The sequence below is a fragment of the Amblyomma mixtum genome, chromosome 2 (assembly GCF_055824585.1).
Source record: "Amblyomma mixtum isolate Tamu chromosome 2, ASM5582458v1, whole genome shotgun sequence".
NCBI lineage: Eukaryota > Metazoa > Arthropoda > Arachnida > Ixodida > Ixodidae > Amblyomma > Amblyomma mixtum.
Genome location: NC_143013.1, coordinates 34,192,976 through 34,218,593, shown reverse-complemented (window position 1 = coordinate 34,218,593; position 25,618 = coordinate 34,192,976). Strand labels below are relative to the sequence as shown.

General features: G+C 45.6%; 1 protein-coding gene across 1 annotated transcript in view; it reads right to left on the bottom strand.

Moving 5' to 3' along the window:
* LOC149358918 (suppressor of lurcher protein 1-like) overlaps positions 1–25,618 on the bottom strand; it is a 351,348-nt gene that overhangs the window by 57,597 nt on the left and 268,133 nt on the right. The window contains exon 8 of the mRNA XM_089571104.1: positions 12,104–12,293. Coding sequence (XP_089427230.1) covers positions 12,104–12,293 — 190 coding nt within the window. The remainder of the gene's footprint in view (positions 1–12,103; positions 12,294–25,618) is intronic.

The window sequence follows — 25,618 nt, the reverse complement described above, 5'->3', positions numbered from 1 at the left end:
CGAATGAAAAATGTCATGAAAATTGACGTACTATCAGCAAGAAATGAAACGTGAATAAGACAATTGAGCCACAAACAGAAAAATAAGAAGCTCTCAGCCAGTGGAAGCTCAATAGTAGCGGAGGGTAACTTGAGTCTGAAAGCGCTGAGACTCGTCTTCAGTTATGTTAATCAACCTTGCTTGTATTTGCTCTGCAGGAGCTAATATGTTGGTGTTTTATTGAGTAAGCAATACTGCGCCAGCTTTCGAGCCATCGCGTAGCTCCCGGCGGTGGCCGAGGTCAAACAGATGGAGCGGCGTTGCCATAGCAACCGTTTCAGCCGCGCTCCACCAGGCTCTACGCTGCTTAAGCAACTTGCCCAGTTTAACCAGAGCTAAACCTCAGCTAATTTTTTAGTTGCCCCCTCAATTTTCTCGTTCGCGTTTCATTCCTTACTGATAGTACCGCTGTTCAGCTAGAGACGTTAGGTTAAGTGAAGACATGGCTGACGACGGCGAGAACAGGTAGTAATATTGGTGGTAGATAAATCTAATGGCTTTCCTTTGGATGGCTTCAACTCTGTCTTTTTCGTGCTGCTTGTAAGGATTCTAGATTATTTATGTATATCTAGTATGGGGTACCTGCAATAAATCTGATTAACATAAATTATATTCTCTCCAGAAAAGAGCCTTACGAGCCTTATGTCTAAGTACAACTGATGAAACAAATCTCTTCAAAGCTTTTCATGCACGCAGTTTCCTTGACTGGTACAAATTTAGTTTATCGATTCACATGTTTCATAAGATTAAGGAGGATTTCACTTCTTTCCGAAATATGTACCTTTCTAGAAACATTAAATACGAATTGCGCGTGGTTTCCCTATCTACCACAAGACCCAGAACGAATTATGGAATGCAAAGTATAATTAATCAAATTGCAGCTTTATGTAATGCGCACCCATCTTTAGTGAAAATAGCTCAATAAGCTACGAGTTCTATTGCCTTTAAGAAGAAATTGAAGTTGCTCTTTCCTGTTTTGTAATTTTGTGTTTTATTTGAGTGAGTTGCTACTGTTTCTTTTTTATCAGTGTTGTGGATTTTCTGTTCCTTGTATATTTGTACTCCAGTGTCTGTTGTCAATTTTGCAAACTATTTTTGTTTTGCTAGTTTATTAATTGTGTTGTATTTTTCTGGTTAAACAGTTCGGGTGCAACGGTGTCATGTTTCTGTTTTTTGTTAAGATTTTAGGAATGTCTTTCTCTTTCGTCTTTGTGACTGGGCTTGCTACCCTAAAGTATGCTGCTCTTTTCTTCTAAAGTGAATTTTTTTTTATTGCATGTATGGTTTGCCGTTTAGTCACCTGTGTCCTGATGTGTTAGCCGGGGTGTAGGCCTCGTCAGGAGGCATGCTTTGCCTGCCTCCTTTTGCCTCTCCCTGGGGGCATATTGGAAATATGGCAGAATAAACTTTTCAAACAAACTAGTTCACAATATTAGATCATTAAATAATTAAAAAGAGATTTACTCCTTTATTTTTGATTTTAGAAGGTATGACCATATTAGGAATTGAAGGCCGTCATCATCGAAGGTGCGCCAAGGTTGTATATTTTCGTAATCGGTAATGTAGTTAGAAATATCGGACGTCAAAAGCACGCATTTGAAAGCTCGGCGATTCGGCTTTGCCGCGTTGCACATTTACCAAGTATTGTCCCTGCGCGTAATATCATCGCCAAAATCAAATTAGCTGCTTCCACCTAATATAATACACAAACGGAGGCTGTATTCGCTGCTTTAAAAATTCGAGCGACACCGTTTTTAACATTTGCAATGCAGCAATTCCTACTCAATGAGCTTTCAAATGCGTATTTTTGACTTGCGATATTTTGAACCACATTGCAGATTAATAAAATCTGAAACCTGAGGCCGCCTTCGATATTGAAGGTCGTAAATTTCGCAATATAATCTTGCCTCCTAATAAAAAAATTGAAAAAGATTGATTGGTTACTTTTAGTTAGTTAATCGTCTATTTAGTGAGCCCTATTGGGGACGTCATGTCCGTTTTGCCGTATACACTACCACACACATCGCAACAATGTATCTCGCATAGTTTTTAAAATAAAAATTGCTAGCTGTTTAGCATTGCTAAGCGCGGAATGTTGCTCGAAAACACAGTTTTTGACAGGAGGCGTGATCGGCTGCGGTCATAGCCTAGTGCTCTCGTGCAGTGGCCAGGGAAGCTGATCTGTTCATGGCGCTGCGGGTTCGAATCACATTCAAGAAAACTTTGCGCAGAATGACACAAGACGGAAGGGAGAAACACGTACACACACACACGAGCGCAATCACAGGAATCACAGTCGCGGCAATATTTATTATATTTATTTATGGTTTCGCCAAGGCCAAGCTTCACGCAAACCGGTGAGCCGGTTTTACGTCGTGAAGTAGTGATTTCGCACCAAAAGAACGACGTGCACTACGAACCACTCTTTATTTATTTGGTCGCTACAAGCTCACAGGAAGCCGCCATTGCATGGCAACACGCTAGTACACCTCTTATAAGTATTCGCAGGCAACGGAGGGTTGAGCATGTCAATTTTCTTTCCCATATAGTCAATTGGTTTATGGGGCTTAAAGTCCCAAAACGACTCAGGATATGATGGACGCCCTAGTGGAGGGATCCGGATAATTTCGGCCATCTGGGGCTCTTTAACGTGCTCTGACATCCCAAAGTACACGCGCCTCTAGCATTTCGCCACAAATGAAATGCGACCGGGATTGAACCCGCGTCCTGAGGGTCAGCAGCCGAGCGTCATAACCACTGAGCCACCGCGGCGGCTTTCTTTCCCATATAATACACATAGGATCACTTATAAATGAAAAAAAAAGAAAACGTACGAGGGACCGTCTAACTAACGAAAACCAAAAAGGAACCTAAACGTGCATCTTAGTATATCGATAGAGGTATAGACGGTACTGCTTTCAAATTTTTATTTGGTTTGTATGTCCCCGGAAGAGCCCGCAGTCGACTCGTTCACTTCGCGATACTTCGTGGGTTTTCGTGGGTAATTGGTAGCTTTTCTGCACAGCTTGGTAGACTGCACTGCGGTGAAGCACCCGCTGCCAGAAGCCCGGAGTGGAGTGCGCGTAGCGTGTCAAGAGGAGATCAGGCGGAAATTTCTCGCACCAGCGGCGTCTATCGGCCCATAGAGTAGGTATATATCGCCGTCTTAAGGCAGCAGCCGCGATGGTGGCGTGCACGCTTCATCGTGCGTGCGAGCGGGAGTGGGCAAAAGCTTCAAGAACGTGTCATCACGCGCAGGCTGTTTCCGTCACGCGGGGATAATCGCAATATGTTGTTCCTAATTCTTTTTTAAAAACGTATAAGCGCTTCTCCGAGCCCATCCTATCACTGAGACGGAGCAGAAGAGGAGGTAGAAATGCGAGCACCGATAATACGCGGCGTTCCCGTGGGAGTCATTGAGCGGGTTTGGCGTCGCATTCCAGATTCAAAAGAAATTGCCTGGCAGCGAACGTGACCTGGCTTCTAAACGACTTGTTTTGTACGATGAGTTGAAACGAGGACGCCATTACCATGCGTGCCATGCGCGAACACAATTGGGTGATAGCGCGCGAGCAGTAAGTACTTTTATGTGGATTATCAGCGATGAACGTGACGCTATCACTATCCGCAATAGGAGCGTTCCCTGTTTTTAAACTTCGACAGAATAAGAAGCCGGCGTGGGACAAGAGATATAGCACCGGCAGTTCCCATTGTCCTTGTTTTCTACCCCACCATCAATAACACGGGACTTCGTGTCTATTTTGTAAATACCGTAGTTTTAGCCTGCACCGCAGTGCCCAGTCATGTGCACGTGATCGAGTGTATGTGCACGAGATAGCCATGAAACCATTCTGGTTTATGGGGGTTTAACGTCCCAAAGCAACTTAGGCTATGAGGGGCGCCGTAGCGAAGGGCTCTGGAAATTTCGACCACCTGGGGTTCTTAACGTGCACTGAAATCGCACAGCACACGAGCCTCCAGAATTTAGCCTCCATCTTAATTCGACCACCACGGCCGGGATCGAACACGTGTCTTTCGGGTCAGTAGCCGAGCACCTTGACCACTGAGCCACCGCGGCAGCTGAAGTTGTAGTTATATCAAGAAGGGATAGTGAAAGCCTAAAATTCTTCTAAATAAGCAGCAGAAGAGCTTGAAAAGGCTAACGTAAACTGCTTCCAGTAGGTCACGTAAGTAATGTGTCAATGGCTTTATAAGTGTCATCGATAATGGAACGAACAATAGTTATGTTACAGAGCTTAATATTATAGATTTAACCAATTTTAAAGCTAATTTGAGAAATGGCGATAAACCGCAAGATGTAATGTGTTCAGACAGCAGAAAGAAGTCCGCATCGAGAAAGGATCAACCAGAGATAATCCTCTCAATCATATATGCTCGTACTGCTGAGCACAAGCTGTGTATACTAATACACGAGTGTGAAAATGTATGCTACGGATGTCTTCTGAAATTTAAAATACGTTTGTGGGCCGTTTCGAATCTGTCAGTGCACCTTGAATATCCGTGCGTGAACAGCACCGCGCCTTACAATCTAGGTACACGCTTACACTGCCAGAAAATTGAGCTTTTCCGCTACTTGCTGAATAATTGTACTATGCAGGTTTTGAGAAGCGGGAATCAATCAATCAATCAATCAATCAATCAATCAATCAATCAATCAATCAATCAATCAATCAATCAATCAATCAATCAATCAATCAATCAATCAATCAATCAATCAATCAATCAATCAATCAATCAATCAATCAATCAATCAATCAATCAATCAATCAATCAATCAATCAATCAATCAATCAATCAATCCATCCATCAATCAATCAATCAATCAATCAATCAATCAATCAATCAATCAATCAATCAATCAATAAATCGCAACAAATTAATTCACTCATATAATTTTGCACATCCTTTAAACAAAGTTGATCCCTGTGTAGGGCTTTTACGAGCAGAGTTGAAGATATGAGATTTGCGCTATCAAAGCTAAATTACCAACTATAATAAATAAAAACGTAATGAATATAATTACCAAATTATTTTAACTCTTTTCAATTCGTTAGTAAAAGTGCTTGTTTTTGTAGCCGGAACCAAAGGCTTTGCTGACAAAAGAGCTAAATATGTGGAGGGAGCTACAGGCTTATTAAATCTATGTTTTGCACGAACTGGCAGACCATGGGGAAATAACGGGAAAGAGGGTACCACGGAACAAAAGCGGAGAAAACCTGTACAATGAAGCGATGGAATTCGATAGTGACGCAAGCTTCTTTGGTGACAAAGCCACTGACGTTGCACCTCTCTGCATTACACTGCTTTGTCCTGCCTTCCTCGTCCCCCGTTCCACTCTGCACTGCAACCCGTGGTTTGCAGGGCTCCCGACGTTCTAAATATGGCGTTGGAAAAATGGGTCAACAGCTTTTTTTATTCTTCGTCTGTGCAGGTAAGGAAAAACACCGCAGGAAAAAGAGGAATCACCAAGACAGATTTCGGCCGCACCAAGGTGCTCGTTCCAGCTTATCAAAATGTTCGTTGCGGTTCCGAGGTTTCGCCTTTGGCGCCGGGCCTTGATTTACACGCGTTGCCGGCCGCAGAAGCCCACTCCGGGTCTCGCCACGAATGCAGAGATGAGCATCGCGCACAAGAAAGAATGCACTCTGGAGCGGCGTGTCCCAGTTTCACCTGGTGGATCGATACGGCTGGAACCTGGGTCAGGCGCTGCTTCAAGGCCTCGGCTGGGAACGGAAAAGGCACGCCTTACGAGCGGGGAAAGCCGGGGTATTTCCGGTCGCGTAAAGGCTGGAAGGCGGTACCAGTCGGGTTCGTGACCTCCTTGCTTCCAGCGCAGTGGTCTGTCTCGTCCCAAATTGGCCTACCGGGAAAGAAGCGGAACCTGCCCACTGAAGGATAAATAAAGTTTACGGCAGCTCAACCTTGTTTGTGCCTACTAGAGCTTTAATAGCAGCTGCTCTCTGCGGTAAAAGTCCTTTTCTCGTGATTATATTAGGCTGCTGCTTGTTTTCAGAATGTTCGCTAAAAGCAGGGGAGATGTATTCGTCTCCGGCGCCGTATATCTTCCGAATCAAAAGCTTTCGATACGGTTGATCACACAATACTACAACAGAAATTGGAAACCTACGGTTTAAGAGGGAAAATTTGTGATCTAATTAGAAGCTATTTTACAGGACGGAAACAATATGTTGTCGTGAACAATTTAGCCTCACTACCACAAAGCATTAATCTAGGTGTGCCTCAGGGCTCCGTGCTTGGGCCGCTATTCTTTTCCCTGTATATTAATGACCTTCCATCAATGCTGAAATATTCGAAAGCTGTAATATATGTCGATGACACTGCATTACTTTTTACAGGGGAAAATTTAGAGGCACTTAAATGTATAATTAATGAAGAGCTTAGTGAAGTTTCGCAGTGGTTTAAAAGTAATGGGCTAACCCTTAACACTGAGAAAATAAAGTACACCGTGTTTCACTCGCGCAGGAAGAACATGAACTACGAACATATATCTCTAACAATCGACAACACGACTCTGCTGAGGGTGCCTCAATACAAGTATCTTGGTGTGCTGTTCGCGTCTGATATGCACTGGAAAGAACAAATTAATAATATTTGCTCCAAATTAGCCTATGGTTGTCATATTTTACTAAAGGCCAGGGACTGCTTTGGTCTTCCAATTCTACGCATTCTGTATTTCGCCTTTGTGCACAGTCAATTATCTTATTGCCTGGGAGCATGGGGTGGTACATATAAAACATACCTAGATCCTGTTTCTCGCCTTCAAAAACGAGCTATTCGTATGATAACTTATTCAAATAATACATACCCCAGCAGGCCACTCTTTCAGCAGCTTCGTATCTTACCCCTATCAATGGCATATAAACTGAAGATAGTTGAAATAGTAAACAATGTAATAAAATCTAACAACCCCCTGCCCCTTAGTTTATTTAGATTACCAATGAAACAAACAAGAGCTGCAACCAACAATCTATTTAATTTACCACCTTGTTACAATATGTACGGCCGGAGACTCCTAGAATACAACGGAGCCCATGTGTGGAATGAAATCCCTAATGAAGTTAAAGAAAAAAATAACTTTTCGGCATCTTTAAAACACTATTTAATTTCCATGGAAATGTAGGAATGAATTCAATTGTGTGTGTTAATCTTGAAGTTTTTTTTTTATTTTACACGTTCTGCAGTAATATTGTACTTGTTTTGTATTTGGACCCCTCACTAGCCGTAAAGGCTATGGGTCCAAACAACAGTTTGTGTACTGTTTCTGAGAATAAATAAAGAAAAAAATAAAAAAAAATTAGGAACGCTGAGGCTCGATGCGCAAAAAAAAAAAACACTATTAAAGATGTTTCAGCTCTCGTTTAGATGTTTTATCTTTCGGAAAATGAATCTATTTTGCGATAAGTTAGTGTTTAGCACAAAGCGTTCCCTACTCCACTCCTGCAAGCATCAAATACGCATACAATACCTCCGGAATATTCCGGAACATTAGGATTCTCCAAGCAAAATAATCTCGATGTTGCACACGTCCATGGCATAAATCGAAGTACTTTCTTTTGAAAAATTTCCCTCAAAGGCGCAAATTTAAATCGACGACCTCTCTCTTAGATGAGTGCGTTGACAAGGCAGCGGGTTGAAAACCTACCGTCTGCCTGCCATTCGCGCAATGCACCAAAAGAATCTGGTCTCGTCCGAAAAGAATCTTACATTAGACACTTCAAATTATTAGGAGCGTTGCTATTTGCTAGCCTTAGCTGGCATTATTGCTAGAGCCAGTTGTTTGGTATAAATTTTATCTATGGAGTGCCAGCTTTGTTATAACGGGAGTTTCAGCGAAGGCGGACGAGAATTTTCTAAAGCAGGCTGTTTGAGATATTGTGATGGCTTCTGTGGCGTTATACTATGAGTGTCGGTGAACATCGGAGAACTGATGAATCATGTTAACAAAAGAGCTGGTTAACTAATTTCGAATCGTTAACTTTTTAACTTATTGAGCTAGGTGCTCCATTGAAATCAGAGGTTTTTAGCTGGCCGTTAGTAAGAGCCATGTCAGTTCTTAGAACTTTGAAAACAGGACTTCCATCGGAGCAGTGTCTCAACAAATATTGGCCGCTGCGCATGCTTTGCGAAAAGCGCGTGCCACAAAGAGACGCCCATCCCTTCGCGTCACTCCATGGCACGTGTGCCACGTGACCGTGTCTGTCCCGCCAGTGCTGCACTGCTCACTGGTGCTCACTGCTTCAGCCCACACAGGAGGGAGAAGGTCACGTGACACGTGCGCTATGGAATCAAGTAAACGTCGCTTCGTTGCGCGCTGAAGTCCGCGCGTCTCGCAAAGGGCGCGCAACGGCAAATTTTTATTGTGTAGTGACGTCAAGGGTAATCACGTTGTCAGGATTCTAAAAACTGAAATGGCTATTAATAACGACCAGCTGGAAATTTATAATCGCAACTAGGCGCCTAATTGTAATAGATGAGAAGTTAACTGTTAGAAATTAGTTAACCAGCTTATTAGTTAACATGATTCACCTGGCTCTTGATGTCCATCTGCACTGCTAGTACAACGCCACAGAAGCGATCCCGACACCTGAGAAAACCTGCGTTTAAAAATTCTAGTTTCCTTGAAACAACAGGCATATTCACAGCTGTGCACCTATTTTTCAGCCATGACATGATGTGTTCCGTTCGAAACGTAAAGCCATCTTTGTTACAGTAGTCGCCTTTTGTGAAACAGAGAGCCCTTTACAAAAGTTGCATTTCGTGGGCATCGATCCTAGAGTCATGGAATAATTACTTTTGCGCTGCTCGCGGGGCTTGTAAAGGCAACCTTACAAGAAAATTTCTTATTCTTAAACGATACGTGCACTAAAGGCACTGTATTTTTCTCAAATTTTCTGACATGTAATTTATACACTCCTACAATTTTAGTGCTGGCTTTGTTACATAGCGAACCGTGTTGCGGTAGTGCACGCTTTACAAAACGCGAACAGGTAAGTCTACCCGTGGTGCTATCGCTGACTGAGTTCTCTGTGTGTGTGACGATAAATCGTTACAAGAGGCTGTAAGATAAATATAGATCTATAAATGACAACCGGAGAAAAGTGCGGTTGATTTACCTTAACTTATTTCACTTAAACTTCTCAAAAGACTGCTTTTTGGGGTGTTACGTTAGAAATAACGCAGCGGTGTGCAAATGGGAAGGAAGTCTAACGCATATATCAGTACTATGAGGTTTCACAAGCACCAGTAATCTAGAGAGGTGTCTACAGAGGGCGAAATATCGCGAAGCTTCAGTGAAAAGGTGCTAGCTTCTAGTATTTAGCTCAAAAATAAAGCCTGGGTTGATGAGCTTGAGACATAAGGTCAACTCGAGTGGATTAGTGTTTGCTGTATTGCGATACAGGACAAGACTATGACACTAACAAACTGGTAAATAGCGCACGTACCCATAAAGGCTATGTCTAAAAAATTTGTAAACAGAGCACATACCTATAAAGAGTGAGCGGCAAAACTCGCACGAATGGCTCAGGAAACATAATGTTGTTCCTTCTGAAACCAACAGAATAGTTCCTTCCAGCACCAGCTGCCTTTCTTGACTGCTTTCCACAGCTTTCCAATTTATAAAACACGTGACCTGCACTGAGTCGTACAACGTGCGTATAAAAAAAAAAAAAACAATCAGGAAACACCACGCACTCGATAGACGCGAAACGAAGAGTGAGTCCACCGCCGAGACATGTTGTAATCATTGATATGCTTCTCTCGCGATAAGCGACTGCTTCGTCAATGTCGGTCGGAACAATCTCCTGAGAGCTCAACTTTAACCTCTTTGGAAAAGCATGGCTTCGAGCAAGGTTGGACGCAGGGCTGAAAGCAAAACATCCACTGAAGCAAGACTTCTAAAAATAGAAACTTTCAAAATAGAGCCGTCTCCGAAGAAGCAAAACAAAGAAATGGGAGAAGCACGACGTTCCGCAGGACCATCATGTGTGGAGGCGCCTGCGTTCAGAGCAAATACACGGGAAGATCCTTTAAGGCCTGCAGGCTTTCAGCTCGATTATATGCGACGCGCAGCACAGGGAGGCCTATGGGGTCGCTGGGATACGCAATATATCCGAGCATTTCCTCTTTATCTTTTTTTCCCCTGGACGTTTCCCACTTTGAGTTCTCGAGGGAGACCCTTCAGAGTAACCGGCTGCAATTTGTTATCGAGACAGGCGCGCGATAAAAGACGGTGGGCCGAGGGGGCCAAGATGGTGAAGCGACAGGAATGGCAGGCAAAAATAAGGAATGAAGTTTGTTAATAGAAGTGTGTCGGGGATGAATAATTGTGTCGTCGAGGAAACTAACAACATAAAGCGGGCAGCTCGCTGCCTATCCCTTTTAGGACCGAGACGATGAAAAAGGGCTCTGACGGGGCCTGCGTCTCCACTGCCTTTGGATTTTCCCCTGTTGCGTCAGTGCGGGAAAATATTGCAGTGATTTAAATGAAAGAGGAATGGACGTTGGTGACAAATCATCGAGCTCCAAAGTATAAGTTGCGAAAGGCCTGCTGTGGCCGAGCAACGAAGTTTGGGTGCGCCCACATAGGCCCCAAGCGCGCGCTACATTAAATTTAAGGCAACCCAAAAACTAGAGAAAAGAAAATAGCAGAGACAACGTAAAAAGAAGTGAAGGACATTTTCAGAAGAATGAAAGTGAAAATGCCGGCCGCTCCCATTAGAACTGAAGGAAGCATATTCACAGCACCGTGAAAGATTTTAATGCAAGGAATGCAAGTTGGTGATTGTGACAGAAGTAAATCTACTTGTTTCTTTTTGAAAAACGTAACAACCTATGCTTTTATTACAGCGTTTCAAGAGCTAAAGTAAGGCGCGTTTTGAGCTGTATTAAATTCAAACGAATTTATAGTTTGTTTGAATATTAACGAGCTTTACTTGCCTCGCTATCCGGAGTTAGCGTTCATATAATGCATGACCGTTTTTTTGACAAACCCGCCGTCAACTCAGTATAAGTAATGATATACATGCACTGGGTAACCTTAAGAAGAGTTTTTCTCTTCCTCCCACTGAAACAAAACTTTTAGCCCCTAAAACATCAGCGCACTCAAAGCTTCAGTAGGCGTTATCAATATACTACTTCATCGACAGCATTGAAGCCGCTCGGAATCTGTCTGCGCGTTTTACTTTATCAGACTATCACCACAGAACAAGCGTCAATCTCGTGAAGTCTCACCTTAGCTTGCTTGGATTATTACTTCACCGTAAAATATCCCGTCTGTGTCTCTGTCATAAGACACACCATTTAAACCCTTTCCTTGGGAACTCTCCGTCTCCGTCACATCTCTATTTTCGCAATGATAAACTTTACAAAGACTGAGTACTCAGCAGCCGCACCAACCTACGTTTCGGATCTTTTATATCTAAGACGTGCAACGAATGAAACCGCCATCCCGCCTCCATTTCCTCCTTCGCAAACACCAACGTATTTTGAGCTACCATATTTAATCACATTTTGTAACCATGCCGTTTTTTGCTGATGACCGCATTGTTTGTCCCCGTTCCTCACTATAATACATCGCCGATGGAGATAAAACAAATTACGCGAAACCGTCATCCTGAGGGTGTCAATCCTGGATACACCAGTATTGCTTCCACACGAACTTGACTGGGACCACATTAATTTCAGATAAAATCTCTGTTCCCCACATCTGACCCTAACAGCGAGCGATTGCAGACGGGTTAGCTTATTTTATACGGGAAGAAACGTCTTGTAGTGTGTACTCCGGGTTATTGAGTGCAACGAGTGGGTCTTAAGGAGAAAAGCTGGCTCTTCATTTTTTTGTAAACAACATGATGCCTATGGAACCCGGTTATAAATTTTTTGAAACCTCGTGGATAAAGCTTAGTCACTGCAGTCCTTGTGATGATTCAGATTGTGACAGCAGCTTCCCAAAAAAGTAGAAGCGGGTATGAAGGGCTATATGCAACAACAAGAGAGATGCCACTCCGGGCGGGACACTCACTCTTTGATGCCCTCGTGTGGCATGTAGAGGTCAAAGTCGGTGAACTTGATCTGGACGCGCTCTTTGCCCTCCCCCTGGAAGTGGTAGTTGCAGCGCGTGTTGGCCGGGTACGGGTTGGGGTAGTTGGGGCTGGTGATGGTGCCGTTCTTGGAGCTGTTGCTCATGATCACCTGGTCGCAGCTGCCGTTGCCTGCGAATCAGAGTTCGAGGAAAAAAAAAAGACAGGTCTAAGCAGGTGAATGCACAATTATTGTAAAAAAAAAATTGACTAGTCATTCCAATCACACTTGCAAATCGCATATGTACGCATTATTTGGCAAATTTCCAGCCTACTGCGTGCGTGGACAGACGAGTCGTCTAGCCGTAGCGATCCTCGTTCATTACAAGTGACAGCCATATTGTTTTACTTACTGCATAATGTGTGTGCAGTTCACGCGCAGCAGTAATACAATCACATGACCAGGTTTGTTTTTCTTTGTTCACAAGCATTAGAGGCATGCCGCCGACAGCTGACGAGAAAGAGCGGCACCAGGGGCAGCCGGCCATGCGTCTGGGCGTGCGTCTTTGCCACCGACTCTCTCCGCATTTCGGCGGCAGCGATCCGCTTAGTGCGGCGGCCGCGCACTCCCGTGTTCCCTCTTATATTGCTTTTGCCTGTATTATTTTTGTCAATGGAAATGCGAACAGCGGAGCGCGTGGCCGAAGGCCTGGTTTACTATGTCTGCCCGTTGCCATCACATATAGGCGTGCTCATCCGGTTTGCGATAGTTTTGCTTCTGTTTTCTTTGACGCTCGTTTTTCCACTGGAGTGCAACATTCGCGCTTTCCACCGATCACAGCTTGTGCAGGGTGATTTCTGGTGGCATCGGCTGCAGCCCGTGGTTGAAGCGAGCACTGTTAGCTCCCGGGTCTGCAGCTCTTTGATTTTGCTTCCATCATTGTCGTGCTATTGGCGTCTGGCAGCGATGCGAACAGTCAACAAGACCGATCGGGTTGTGGTCGCTGTACAACGCGGCAGTTCCTGACCAGCTTGTTTCTGGCGCACTGGAATACATTGGAATAGAACATTCACGCGTCAGCGTACGACCCGAAAAAAAAAAAAAGCGCGAAGAGTTTCGCTTGATCGTCACGGTGTGCAGCAGTGCGTCGTTAGACAGTTTTATCAGACCGAATTGACGGTCCGCTCCACTTACGCTGGTCCGCTCAGGCTTACAAGAGCTATGACCAGGTAGTAGCGTTTTAGCTGATGGTAGACAGCGGTGAGCTGCACGGGTATACCTGGTGTTAAAAACAGGAATTAAACTACAAACAAAAATGATAATTTGTGGTTCTGCCCTAAAACAGAAATTAATCTTCGTTGCTAGACATTTTCACTCCGCGGCTGCTTAACCGGTGGCTGCCATGTTGGATTTCTAAATGCGCCACGGCGTGCAAGACCAGAAGGCTTTGCGCGATGCCTGCTCGTCATAGCGCTCCGCTTGGACGCCGCACTTGCGCTCGCGCGCTACCTGGCTTAGCGTTTCGCGCATGCGCAGTACCACTCCAGCTCGTGGGCTGAGTGGAGCGGACACGCAAACCCGGTTAGCTAAAACAGTCTAAAACAGTTCGTCCAGTGTCTGCATTTACCAGAACTTTCCAGGCTTTCCGTGGCGTGGGGCGGCTTGGAAACGTGAGCGCAGGCAGCAGGTTACCGGCAAGGTTCAAGGCGTACTTGTTGTGATAGCAGCAGCAGACACACCCAGCATTACGGCTCGTCAGGTAAAGGACACTTTTTAATTGTGGGCCAGCACGTCAACCACTGGACGTCGTCTATACGAGGCTGTTCTGCGAAGCTGTGTACCGTCGCAAAACGCAGCAGTCTCAGAAGCAAATAGAAAATCAAGGCTTGTGTTCGCACGAGCCCATGCATCATGGACGGCGGAGAACTGTCGGTGCGTGATGTCCTCTGACGAGTCAAGGCTCTCAACTCATTGGGACCAGCCTCAGCGAATATGGAGAGCCGACAACACCAGGTGTGCCTTTACTGCCACATGAGCTGTCGACTGTGCCACATCTGAGGTAAGATTTCTTTAATTCAATGGCCGTCATATTGAGTTTTCTTTGGTCACGCAACCGGTCGACCTTTATTTATTCACAGCGTGACTAGATGTTGATAACATGCCGAGGATGGAAGTAAAATTAAAGTTCTGTAGGCCAGGGAGCTAAGAGCACTCGCTTTACCCACGCGGCGTGCAACCGTGGCCGCCAGCGATATTGTAATGTGCAAGTTAAGATTGGTAAAAAGAATGCACGTGGTGCCGCAGTGGCAAAGCGATAGAACGAACAGTAAAGAAAGCAGCATGCAAAACTGTTGAAAACCGGATGAGCGCGCCTATCTCTGACGACGACAGGCAGACGGCGTAAAATAGACCCTTGGTCACGCGTTCCGCTGTTCGCATTTCATTTGATGCCTTTAGTACATCGGCGCCGATCGCGCCAAGAAAATAAAAAAACAACAACCCGTGGTGTTTGCTCGATATCTAGTTACTCCCATCAGCAAATGGGAAACGTTAGCACAGTGCCTTGGCGTTAAAAGAAGGCGTCGCTAGCGCTGTTAGATCTAAGTGATGGATTCATCTGTCTAGGCTAGAGACGATCGCAGAGCGAATGTCACTTTGCACAAGGGGCTCTGAGGCGAGCAAACATGTCTCACAGCTTGCTGACAGCGGGAAGGAAGAGGTGGCATTTCGGAACACCGCCCACTGATAGCCGAGAGGAATCCGCTTATAGAAAAAGATAGTGGTTGGTGTGCATATAAACAAAAAAAAAAATACTGCGAAAAAGTGGAAACTAAAAAGAAAGGCACTCTTCCTCTTGCTCTCTACCCAACCCGTCTGTCATATGCCAGCAGCAGGGAACAAATTTTCCCCTTTTGTCCTATATACTGTTTAATCACTGTGGTTTTATGACCCTTAGCATATCACAAAACAAAGTCGATACAAGCCTTATACAAGCTGCCATGGCAGTAGTACAAGGGCAGCAGTCTATTAAGTTACCCAATTTCACACTCTTCATAATTTCTCTCACGGTGTGGTTCAGTTGGCCGCACACTGAGAGTCGGTCGTCGCCCCTTTACTGTTTTCCTCAAATTCTTGTTGTTGTTATCCTTGTATTTGGAGGCCTCCTCCACACACCTTCATCATCAGCCTGACTACGACTACGACTACTGCAGGGCAAAGGCCTCTTCCATGTCTCTCCAATCAACCCTATCCTTTGCCAGCTGCGCCCACCATGTTCCCTCAAACTTCTTAATCTCATCCGCCCACCGAACTTTCTACCGCCTCCTGCTACGCTCGCGCTCTCTTGGAATCCACTCCGTTCCCCTTAAGGACCAGCAGTTATCTTGTCTTCGCGTTACATGCCCTGGCCAAGCCCACTTCTTCCTCTTGATTTCGACTAGAATCTCAGTAACCTGCGTTTGTTCCCTTACCTACTCTGCCCACTTCCGGTCTGAACGTTACACCTATCATTTTCCTCTTCATAGCTCGCTGCTGTTCCTTAACCTAAGCTAAACATTTTTCGTTAGCCTCCACGTTTCTGGCCCGTATAGGTCAGTACCTGCAAGACTCAGCTGTTGTATACTTTTATCTTGAGGCTCAGCCAAACATTACAGTCGCGAACGCACCACAACTATAGCACAGCGCGGAGGTACAGCTAGTTCTCGGAAACGAGCAACTCCGGGCCCTACACTGAGAGTCGTCTAGCCGACCCGCGTTCCCCACTGCAATGGAAGCGGCGGCACTCAGCCGGTATCACACGAGAAGCACGCCGCCGTGAGGCGCTCTCAAAGTAGGGCGCGCGGGACAAAGCAAACGGCGGCCGCCAGGCTTAGGACTTGGACAAACGTTAACCCAGTCGCGTCGGCTGCGACGGTCGGGGAGGGCGCTAACCTTTTGCGAACACAAACGAGGAGACCTGCAGAACACCGCCGCAAACGCTGCTGCCTCGGCGACGTTTGCGAGAGCAATCTAGTTTCGTACACCGTGTTTGAGCCAGGATTTTTCCAACTGATTCCATGAGCGGTATGAAATTGAATTGAATTGAAAATGTGCTTCTCCTGCACTCAAAGGCGGGAGGGGAGAGATAAAAGGCCCGTTGGCCATTGGTTAGTTCGCGCGCGCTGCGTGTTTTCAGGGCCCTTGGCAACAAAGGAATGATATTCTTGCAAAACGAATATTTGTTGATTGCGAGGCTTTTCTCTTTCACAGCTTTCAACACTTTTAAACGGCTCTTGCTGGAGGAAAGGGCACCAGGTTCGAACCTACTTGATGCGAATACTTACGCGATGATGCAAATACTGATGACGCAACAGCTCTTTTAAGCCGATGTTTTGATTCTTCTTACATGATTTATTTCGTGTGTTTGGAAAATGAGCGGCCGTTTACATGATTTATTTCGAGTGCTTGAAAAGCGAGTGGCCGCTTACCGCTTTACGCACCAGAAACAAGGAGCATACGTGTCGCAAACACTAGATTTGATTAAGTTCAGCTGTAAGACACCATAGCTGCTGCAAGGCAGTGGAAAGGCGGCTCCGAATTGAAGCAATGACTAAAATTTCAGATGATGAAATTATGGGGGTAAAGATCAGTCAGTCATATACAAAGTTTTTCAGTAAAGACTTTACACAATTTTCTAAAAGTAGACTTTTTGGGTTATAAGAGCGCTTTTTTTTCGGCATAGCACCGTTAGTGGTGTGCTTCACACTGCTCGCATATGCACAACATAGTCTTCTGAGTGAGTAAGCATAGATGAGTTTTCCCTCGACTGTTCGCAACCATAGCCGCCAGCGTTCATCGCAACTGCTACGAAAAGTTCTGGCACCCAATTAATTTATCACACGGGCAATTGTCGAGCTCCCTCGCGAACACTCCAAAGCGGCGCCGGCACGGCGCTCCTGAAAGAGTGATGACGTTGCGGACAATGACGGCCGCGCGCTCTAGCGTGCGCAGCGCGCACGATGAGCCGTGGCGAGGGGCGCATTGGGACGCGATAAATAATGCCTTCGCAGCACAGTAGGTTGCGCGCGAGCGCGTGTGTAGCAATCGCCCTGAAGGCTTCGGAAGCCCTCCGGGCACAGACAGTCGGCAGTGTCCTTCCCTCGCGTCGCGCTTCCTCCCCGATAAAGGTAAAAGACTGACGCCGGGGAGCCGCAACGAATAGTTACGCAGAAATATGATTAACAACGAATAAACGAATAGGTTGCCCGACAGGTGGCGACTCTGGCGTGCAACGCGGCCTTGGGCTTCCCTCTACGGACTCTCCGTCAGCCGGTGAAGAGGCGATGTGGACGTTCGGCCTCCGTATACGTCCCACAGGGACAGTCCCCGAACCAGACGCGAGGAATGCATTCAAGAAGACAGTGCCCAGTAGCCAGCGTGTGCGTGGGAAGAGTGTTCTCGCTAACACAGCGAGACAGTGGCATTGACGAGCAGCCGAGCACTTTTCCAGGGATTCGTCTCCCGACCGCGGAATAAGTGATTCAGGGAAAATGCCATTCGTAGGCATTTTTGCGCAAGAGGAGGTGATGCGCGCTTAACGTTGCCACGCTGCATTATCAGCTTCCCACCGTGGGCCCATTGCATGCAGCTATCCGGTCACTTGCGCAACGGTATCCCACCTAACCGAACGCAAGTGCACAAGTTCGCTTTCACGTGGGCGTAGATGGCCTGAGTACGCTTTCTGTTTTAATAAAAAATATTTGTTGTGTGTGCATCGCTTGCGTCTCGCGATAAGGACACTCGCAGATGAAATGCATCAGAGAGGCGAGCGCATTTTTTTTTAACGAGGCTCCATGACAAGTAGATGCAGACTCATTCATGACTCAGCCGAATGCTCGTAAATTATTTTTTAAACGAATATGGTCAGTTATACCAGGCATCCATGAGGAAAGGTGGTTCCAACCTTTGCAAGTTGTTTGGTTGGTTGGTTGGTTTATGGGGTTTAACGTCCCAAAGCGACTGAGGCTATGAGAGACGCCGTAGTGAAGGGCTCCGGAAATTTCGACCACCTGGGGTTCTTTAACGTGCACTGACATCGCACAGTACACGGGCCTCTAGAATTTCTCCTCCAAAGAAATTCAGCCGCCGCGGCCGGGATCGAACCCGCGTCTTTCGGGTCAGCAGCCGAGCACCATAACCACTGAGCCACCGCGGCGGCGCAAGTTGTTTGGAAAAAAGTCTGTGAGCACATATTTAATAGAGAGAAGAAACTCGGGCCTCCTTGTAAGAAACGTGTTTGCTGTGAAAGAGAACAAAGCAACGAGATCCACGTATCGCTATAGTCAAATCGTAGTGGGAGATATCGCGCAAACTCCATAGACATCATGCTTTCGAGAATTATAATTTGTGCTTTGTGAGTTGGGAGTTTCGCTGTCTCTATTATGGTTGTAAATTAATTCATACAATTCACGTACTGTTGCCAAAAAATTTCTATAAGTGAATGCATTACGAACACCCTGGAATAGGCTTGGTGATATTGTATTTTTCGATAGGTATAGTAATGAGGATGCAATTTTCGATGCACGCTGGTGTTGAATATGGCTTTTCTTGCAGCTCTTAGACCACCGACTACTGTGACAGGCTTACACACTGAGTCGTGCCATATGCGGGCACCCACGGCGAATTTAGGACCCGTATGACTACTTACCTCTCCTGAGCTCCGCTGGGTTTGTTCAAAGGAGATTAATATCGGGTGTTCACGAGGGAAGGTTAAACTGACTGACGCAGAAAACTATGTTATAAACTTATATAGAGCAGCTGCAGCACATACAGCTTTTTTTCTGTCTATTAAGGCTGAGGTGACACATACCTAACAGGATTCTGCTTAATTAGGAGGGGCCTAAGTTGTTGCAATGGCCCCGCAGAGTAAACATCCCTTATTGGATGATCTCCCTGAATGGACCGTAATAGAAAAGTATACACTTTCACTTAATAATCTAGTAAGCGGTGCATAAATATTAATTTCAGGTATAATTGGAAATTAAAGAGAGGGTACCCTGACCGGCCGCTTGTGTATCTTGGATGAGGATTACAATGACGATGATAACCGAGGAAGCAGTGAGCAACAAACGTGGTATTAAGAACCACGGTATAACTACTCAGTGTTGTGACAAGCCAAGTGTACATAAATAGCCACTCAGTTGACGGACGTTTCCCTGCCATACGCGTTATTTTATCGTCAAGTGACGTTTTAAGCTCAGACAGGAGAATCTGGAAAGATTTCCAGAAAAATGCACTTTCCGGACGGTTTTACCGCCGAAAAAACTACACAGAGATTTCCAGAACTATGTCGTCGGATTATGATTCACCTGTGCAAATTGAACTGTGATGTTTGCATTGCACCACGAGTTCACTGTGCACATAGTCAGAGAGATAGAGAGAGAGAGAGTGAGAGAAAGAGAGAGGAAAAGAATTAAAATGCTGAAAGATGTGAGACGCTAATGTTCTGCCCTCCTAGAAAACGATGTGCTTCTATCAAAACTCGCCTATTTTGCCGATACTTCGAATCATGGTAAACATAACGCAGTGACACTGAACACGGCGCCATATAAAATGTCGAAAAACACTCCGCAAAATGATTCCGATCCGTCAGCACAAACAGTAAAATAAGACAGCACTGAGCTGGTCAGATGCAAGAAAAAGAATCGTGAGTCATATCTCGTCAAGACGAGAAGAAATACCCGTGCACAAACTCGGACAACGATGTTGACAAAGGAAACCGTAGAAGTGAAGATAGATGGCAAAGAGGAGCAGCGGCGACGTAGGTGGGGCTTCGCGCTGACCGATTTTCGCACTTGACGCGGGCACCCCGCGGCTTCGATTCCGCAAAAGAAACAAACCCCTTGCTTTCACTCGGAAACCGAAAACAACGCGGCGAAAGCCTCCTGTCGTGCTCACTTTCGCTTTGAGAATTTACTTCCTGTTTAGTTGTTCTACGCAACTTTCACTTTTCAACACCTCCTTTCTCAATTTACTTCCCGAGTTGGGTTGCCTTTTTTTCCCTTCTTTTTTAGGAGCACAAAACGTCCTTCCAAAATGTGTGAAAATAAATACTTCGTTTTGTTTTTGAAGCGCCTTTCACGCAACCGGAACGGTCGGCTCTTTATTCTACCAACCGTCAGACCTAGTTTCCCTGACGTCGATGCTGCCGTCTTCGAAGGACATTTTTCAAGGCATCTCTCTTTCGTTTTCGCTGCTTACTTTATACCCTTTCGTGCGCATCCAGGTTTTCCTTTAGGGCGTTTAACGCTTGCAGGTTTTCCTTCCTTCTTGTCAGTTGTGTTTACGCGGACGGCACGCCAGCCTGACCCGACTGTCGGCCACTTTTCGTTCGTCACTCGTTTCCACCGCTCCCTCGCCGGCCGACGTCAACAAGTTTGAGTTCAAGAAGGGAACAGTTCGCTACAATCTTTTGTCGAGACATCTCCAGGTCGGCAGCGTGTGGAGGTCTCCTTTGACGGCGACGCCGATATACGCGGTTGTCACGGCAGATGATGAACGCAGTAACAACAAAAAAAATGTCTGCTTGGCTGGTGAAAAGAAGACTCCTGACGATAGATTTCCTGGTCTTTCACCCGGAACGTTGCGCTTGATTTAAACAAGAAAGCATAGACACAAAAAGTAAATGGCGCCTAAGGAGCGATACGGCCGCTCAACTGGCTGACATCACAAGTCTCACAAACATAAAAACAAGAACAAACGAGCATGTTTCTTGACTTTTTTTATTCACGTTTTCAGTTATCGCTTCGCTCTATTCCATGTCAGCTTACGGCTTTTTATTAGCAACTACTGGGGCGATTTCGGTTCGCTGTAATAGTTTCAGCGGCGGTACAGCATAACGCAGGAGATTGAACTTTTAATTTTATTTCTCCTGTTCCGGCACGTGATTATGTCAGTTACGGCACCTATTGTTTTCTTTCTTTTTATGAACTAGTCGACCGCTTCCATTAGTGCACAAGCAGTGACAAAAACAGAACGCAGGGCACTGATAATATTTGAAGCATATAAGTTTACAATAAAGAATCTACTATGCATACACGCACACGCACGGGTCGACAACTTCGCTTCGAATTCGGGAAAGCATGCCGCCAAGTAAACGCGAACGCAAATGGTAGTGACGATGGCAGCTCGGCAACGCTACCACACTGCTGACGCGCATCAGGAAGATAAAAAAGCGAGGCGAAGATCTTACGAGACGAACAGCGCACTGGGATACGGGCGCCAGCGCTGCTTTCTGTACGAGATTGCAGTAGGGAGGCCGCGTCGGAGAGACGACGGGTCGAAACCTTCCAGCACTCCAAGCTGCTATTTTCGGAGACAATTTTCTGCGGCGGCGAAGAACGCGAGTCGGGCAGTTTTCGCGTATGCTATCTCGTGAAGCAAATGCGTGCACCCAAGGAAGCACTGCATCACAAGCACATGGCGCTCGACACATCTGTGCGAACAATCGGTGGAGGCCGTAGGCGTTGAGAGCTTTGGCGCATCCTACCAGCTATCTTTCCGCCTCTGCGTATACAGCAGTCTTGCACATTCTACGCATATAATCCACATTTGCATTGTCTACTGTAGCACTCTCCATTGGCAAACGTACTGCGTGCCTGCTTTCAGTAAAAAAAAAAAAAAATCCGTTTATTGTGTACCGCTACCCGTTTGAGCGCCCAGCGTCCCTGATGCGTCATTTGCGCATATGAGTATCGGAGACCTCAATAAATTGGCGGCGCCTAAAGGGCCCATGATTTAAAAACAGAACCGCCATTGTATAATGAAAAACTAAACGTCGTACTAACAAGCATTGAATGCTTCACACGTCCAGTGCACGCAGGTCATGCTAGTCAGTCTCATCGTCCTTCTCTCTGGCGAAACTTTGTTCTTGAACCCGCATTGTGCCCTCTGTGAGTAGCATGGGCTACCTTCAGCGCGTGCTGCGCTAGTGGGCTAGTATAATTGCATTCCAAGAGCCAGAAGCTGGGTTCATGGCTTGGCGCCATTGGATAGTTACATTGTTCTCTTTATCCTACCATGATCGGTGACACAACGTTTTTGAGTGAGACTGTGCAAGAGCCATGCGAAGCTAAGCTATACAGGCACTTCGTACTTACTCTTCGTCGTTTCCAACATTCGTGCTGCGACGGCCTTCCGTATACAAGGTATAGTATTGGGTACCGTACAGACTTACAAATGAAAGGATTTCAGTATGCTTTGATAAAGCAGCCGTGAGGATAGTATCACGAAGAAGAAAGACGCCATCGCGGAGCGGTATAATGGTTCAATGCTTCGTTCACGGTCACTGGACAATCGGCAGCTGTAGTGTCGGCAGGGTCGCATGACAATCAGTGAAGCGGATTCCAGGAATGCGGTGTAGAATTCCTCGTCAAACGGCGCAGCACCCTTCACACGGTAGGGCAAAACAGCTCTGCCCATACGTGGAGCACCGTTAGCGCGATCGGACAGGCTGGTATACCCTGTTCACGGAAAGGCTCGCGCGTGTTTACGAAGTCCCGGTGACCGCAGCAGCTGACGCAGCCAATGGCGATCGTGGACTTAATTAAGGGCCTTCCGCTAATAACCCCAACCATTTCGGGAGCTGGCTCGTGGTCATCGAAATCCGGTGGCAAAATTAGCTGCGTTTGCCTCATTACTGGGAGCCAAACATCGGGGCCTGTTTTGCTGCCTGCTACTTCTTTTTGAGCGCGTTTTTTTTTTCTTCATGTCTTTGCTGCTGGGGCTTAGCGGTGTGCGTTCTTCAAACGACGTAATAGCGCATGTTCTCTGTTAGCTTCGCGCTCTTCTCGTCATGGAATTTTGCAGCCAAAATTAATCGGGTCTCATCGTGTCTTAACTGCGGCCGGCCCGAAGATACAAAGACTGCGTATCTAAATGTGCGCATTTAAAAATGCCTTTGTAATCAGGACTATTCTAGGTTTTCCAGGGAGTGGGCTAGAAAGATGAATTTGAGTTGTGAGAATATACATCGTCGAAGCTGTCGGAAAACAACTGTTTTGGAACCATTCCGGATTCGAATCTAAACAAAGTAAATTACATGTCTATAGTTTTCACTAATAATAAGCAATAACTTCCAGGAGTTATATCTCCTTTATTGCCATAAAGAATATAGCTCGAGTAAAAAAAAAAGGATGCAGAAAATTGAAAACAAAGCTTCGTGGGCCGGACAAATGACTCATAATTACTTCTTCGAATGACTCGCTCGTTCTTTAGCAGCCAATGAAAAAAGAGTAACGTGGAGACGCGCATCCATGTATAAACGAACAAGTAGAATGACTGGAAGTTAATTTCGTGGATGCGGTGTCAAAATTATTGATTGTTCACACATGGAAGTCAAAACACGCGCTCTTTGTATTGTTGCAGTGACGTCCACAATGTACCCGCTAGCGTTTGCGATTTGTTCGTCGGACGTGCGCACATCAGTACAGCCGGTATTTTTCCAAAGGTCAACACAAGGCCTGCCTTAGGAGGCACAGATGGTAGAATAAATACGCGCAAGGTGACGAATCCTGTAGAGGCAATGTGTGGTGAACCCGTAGAGACAATTGCTCAGAATGCCTTGCCTGTATGATCTGCTTCTTTAGGAACAGCTTAGGTGACATGAATGGGTTCGCGGCAGAAGCCAGTAAAATACGGTTGGAGGAATAGTGTATTGAGAGCAGGCAAGTTACCTAAGGACATTGTAGGGCGTCAAATTCGGTATAGGTCAAATATTTAGGGGAGTCCCCCAAGGTGGAGTAGATTTGTAATAAGGGAGTAATTACTCATTGACATCCACCCGAGCGCAGCCAAACGGCTACAAAAGAAAGAAAGAAGGAGAGAGAGAAAGAAAGGAAGGAAGGAAGAAAGAAAGAAAGAAAGAAAGAAAGGAAGAAAGAAATGAAGAAATAAAGAAATAAAGAAATTCATAAATAAATAAATAAATAAATAAACAAACAAATAAACAAACAAACAAACAAACAAATAAAGAAAGAAAGAAAGAAAGAAAGAAAGAAAGAAAGAAAGAAAGAAAGAAAGAAAGAAATAAAGAAAGAAAGAAAGAAAGAAAGAAAGAAAGAAAGAAAGAAAGAAAGAAAGAAAGAAAGAAAGAAAGAAAGAAAGAAAGAAAGAAAGAAAGAAAGAAAGAAAGAAGGAAAGAAGGAAAGAAGGAAAGAAGGAAAGAAGGAAAGAAGGAAAGAAGGAAAGAAGGAAAGAAGGAAAGAAGGAAAGAAGGAAAGAAAGAAAGAAAGAAAGAAAGAAAGAAAGAAAGAAAGAAAGAAAGAAAGAAAGAAGGGAAGAAAGAAACTTGCCGTCCCGGTTAACTCAATTGATAGAGCGACTGCTGCGGTGAAGCGGTGGTCCCGGGTTCGAACCCCCGTTCGGACGAATTCTTCTTTAACTTCGAAGTTATTGAGAAAGCTGTATAGCTTTCTTTTGTAGCCGTTTGGCTGCGCTCTGGTGGATGTCAATGAGTAATTACTCCTTTATTACAAATTCGGTATAGTATAAATCATACTGGAATTTTTATTTCCAGGACAGCACTTGGTAAGGTTAAAACTAAGTTACGTAAGACAGGAAATAGGACTGTGCTGACAGCATCCGTTAGCACCCCGTTTCGAAGGGGGCGCTCTAACCATCCTTCCATCCATCCATGCTTTTACATTCGAATGCATTTCCGAAAGCGACGAGCTCTTTAAGGCTTCAGTATCTTTCTCAGCAGTTTATTTAGTGCAGCGTCTCTTTCAGTCACTGCGGCCCTACGCGCTCGAATCCGCAGAGATGTGCCTTACCCTCTCTCATTTTCCTCGATCGCCACTCTTACGGATGCCATATTGCCTGAAGAGGCCGACAGCTGCTTCCCAGCTGGGACATTCCAGTTTCTGGAACAAGGCCGACGCGACGCTTCTCTCCCTGTTTTGCGCCCGATTTTCGAAAGAACGGAGGCTTTTGCGCTTTTGAAGGTCCTTTCTAAACTTCAAAGGAAAATACCATCGAAGTTGGTGCAAACGCGCTGGCAGTGCTCATCTCATGTCGCATTCGCTGCCGCTTCATTGAACCCTGTCATCAGAGGCGAGTGGGCCGCGAATGTCCGGAGTCTTTTTCGTGGAGAAAAAAAATTAGAAGGGAAATTAAAGTTTCTGGCCAAGGCCCGTTCCCGTGACGGCACACAATAACGAAGAGAAACGCTTTTCCAAAAGTACGTGTCTCGAGCACGCTCGCTACACCGAACTTGCAGCTGCGCGATCAATCTTCGTCACAGATTTCTCGAACACGAAAGCTTTCAAGCTTCAGTTTGCTTAGCAAGGATGGGCGCCGCAGATCCAAAAACTTGGCGGTCAAGCAGTGATGCTAGGCGCTTGCCACATTTAGAGTTAAATCCCAATGCCAACGCAAAGTCTTTTCTTTTTATTTATTATTTCCACGCCACGCGCACTTCCTGTTCAAGTTGGAATTTTGCTTTGCTATCTGCAGAGGCTCCTTTCCTGTGGTACTGGCA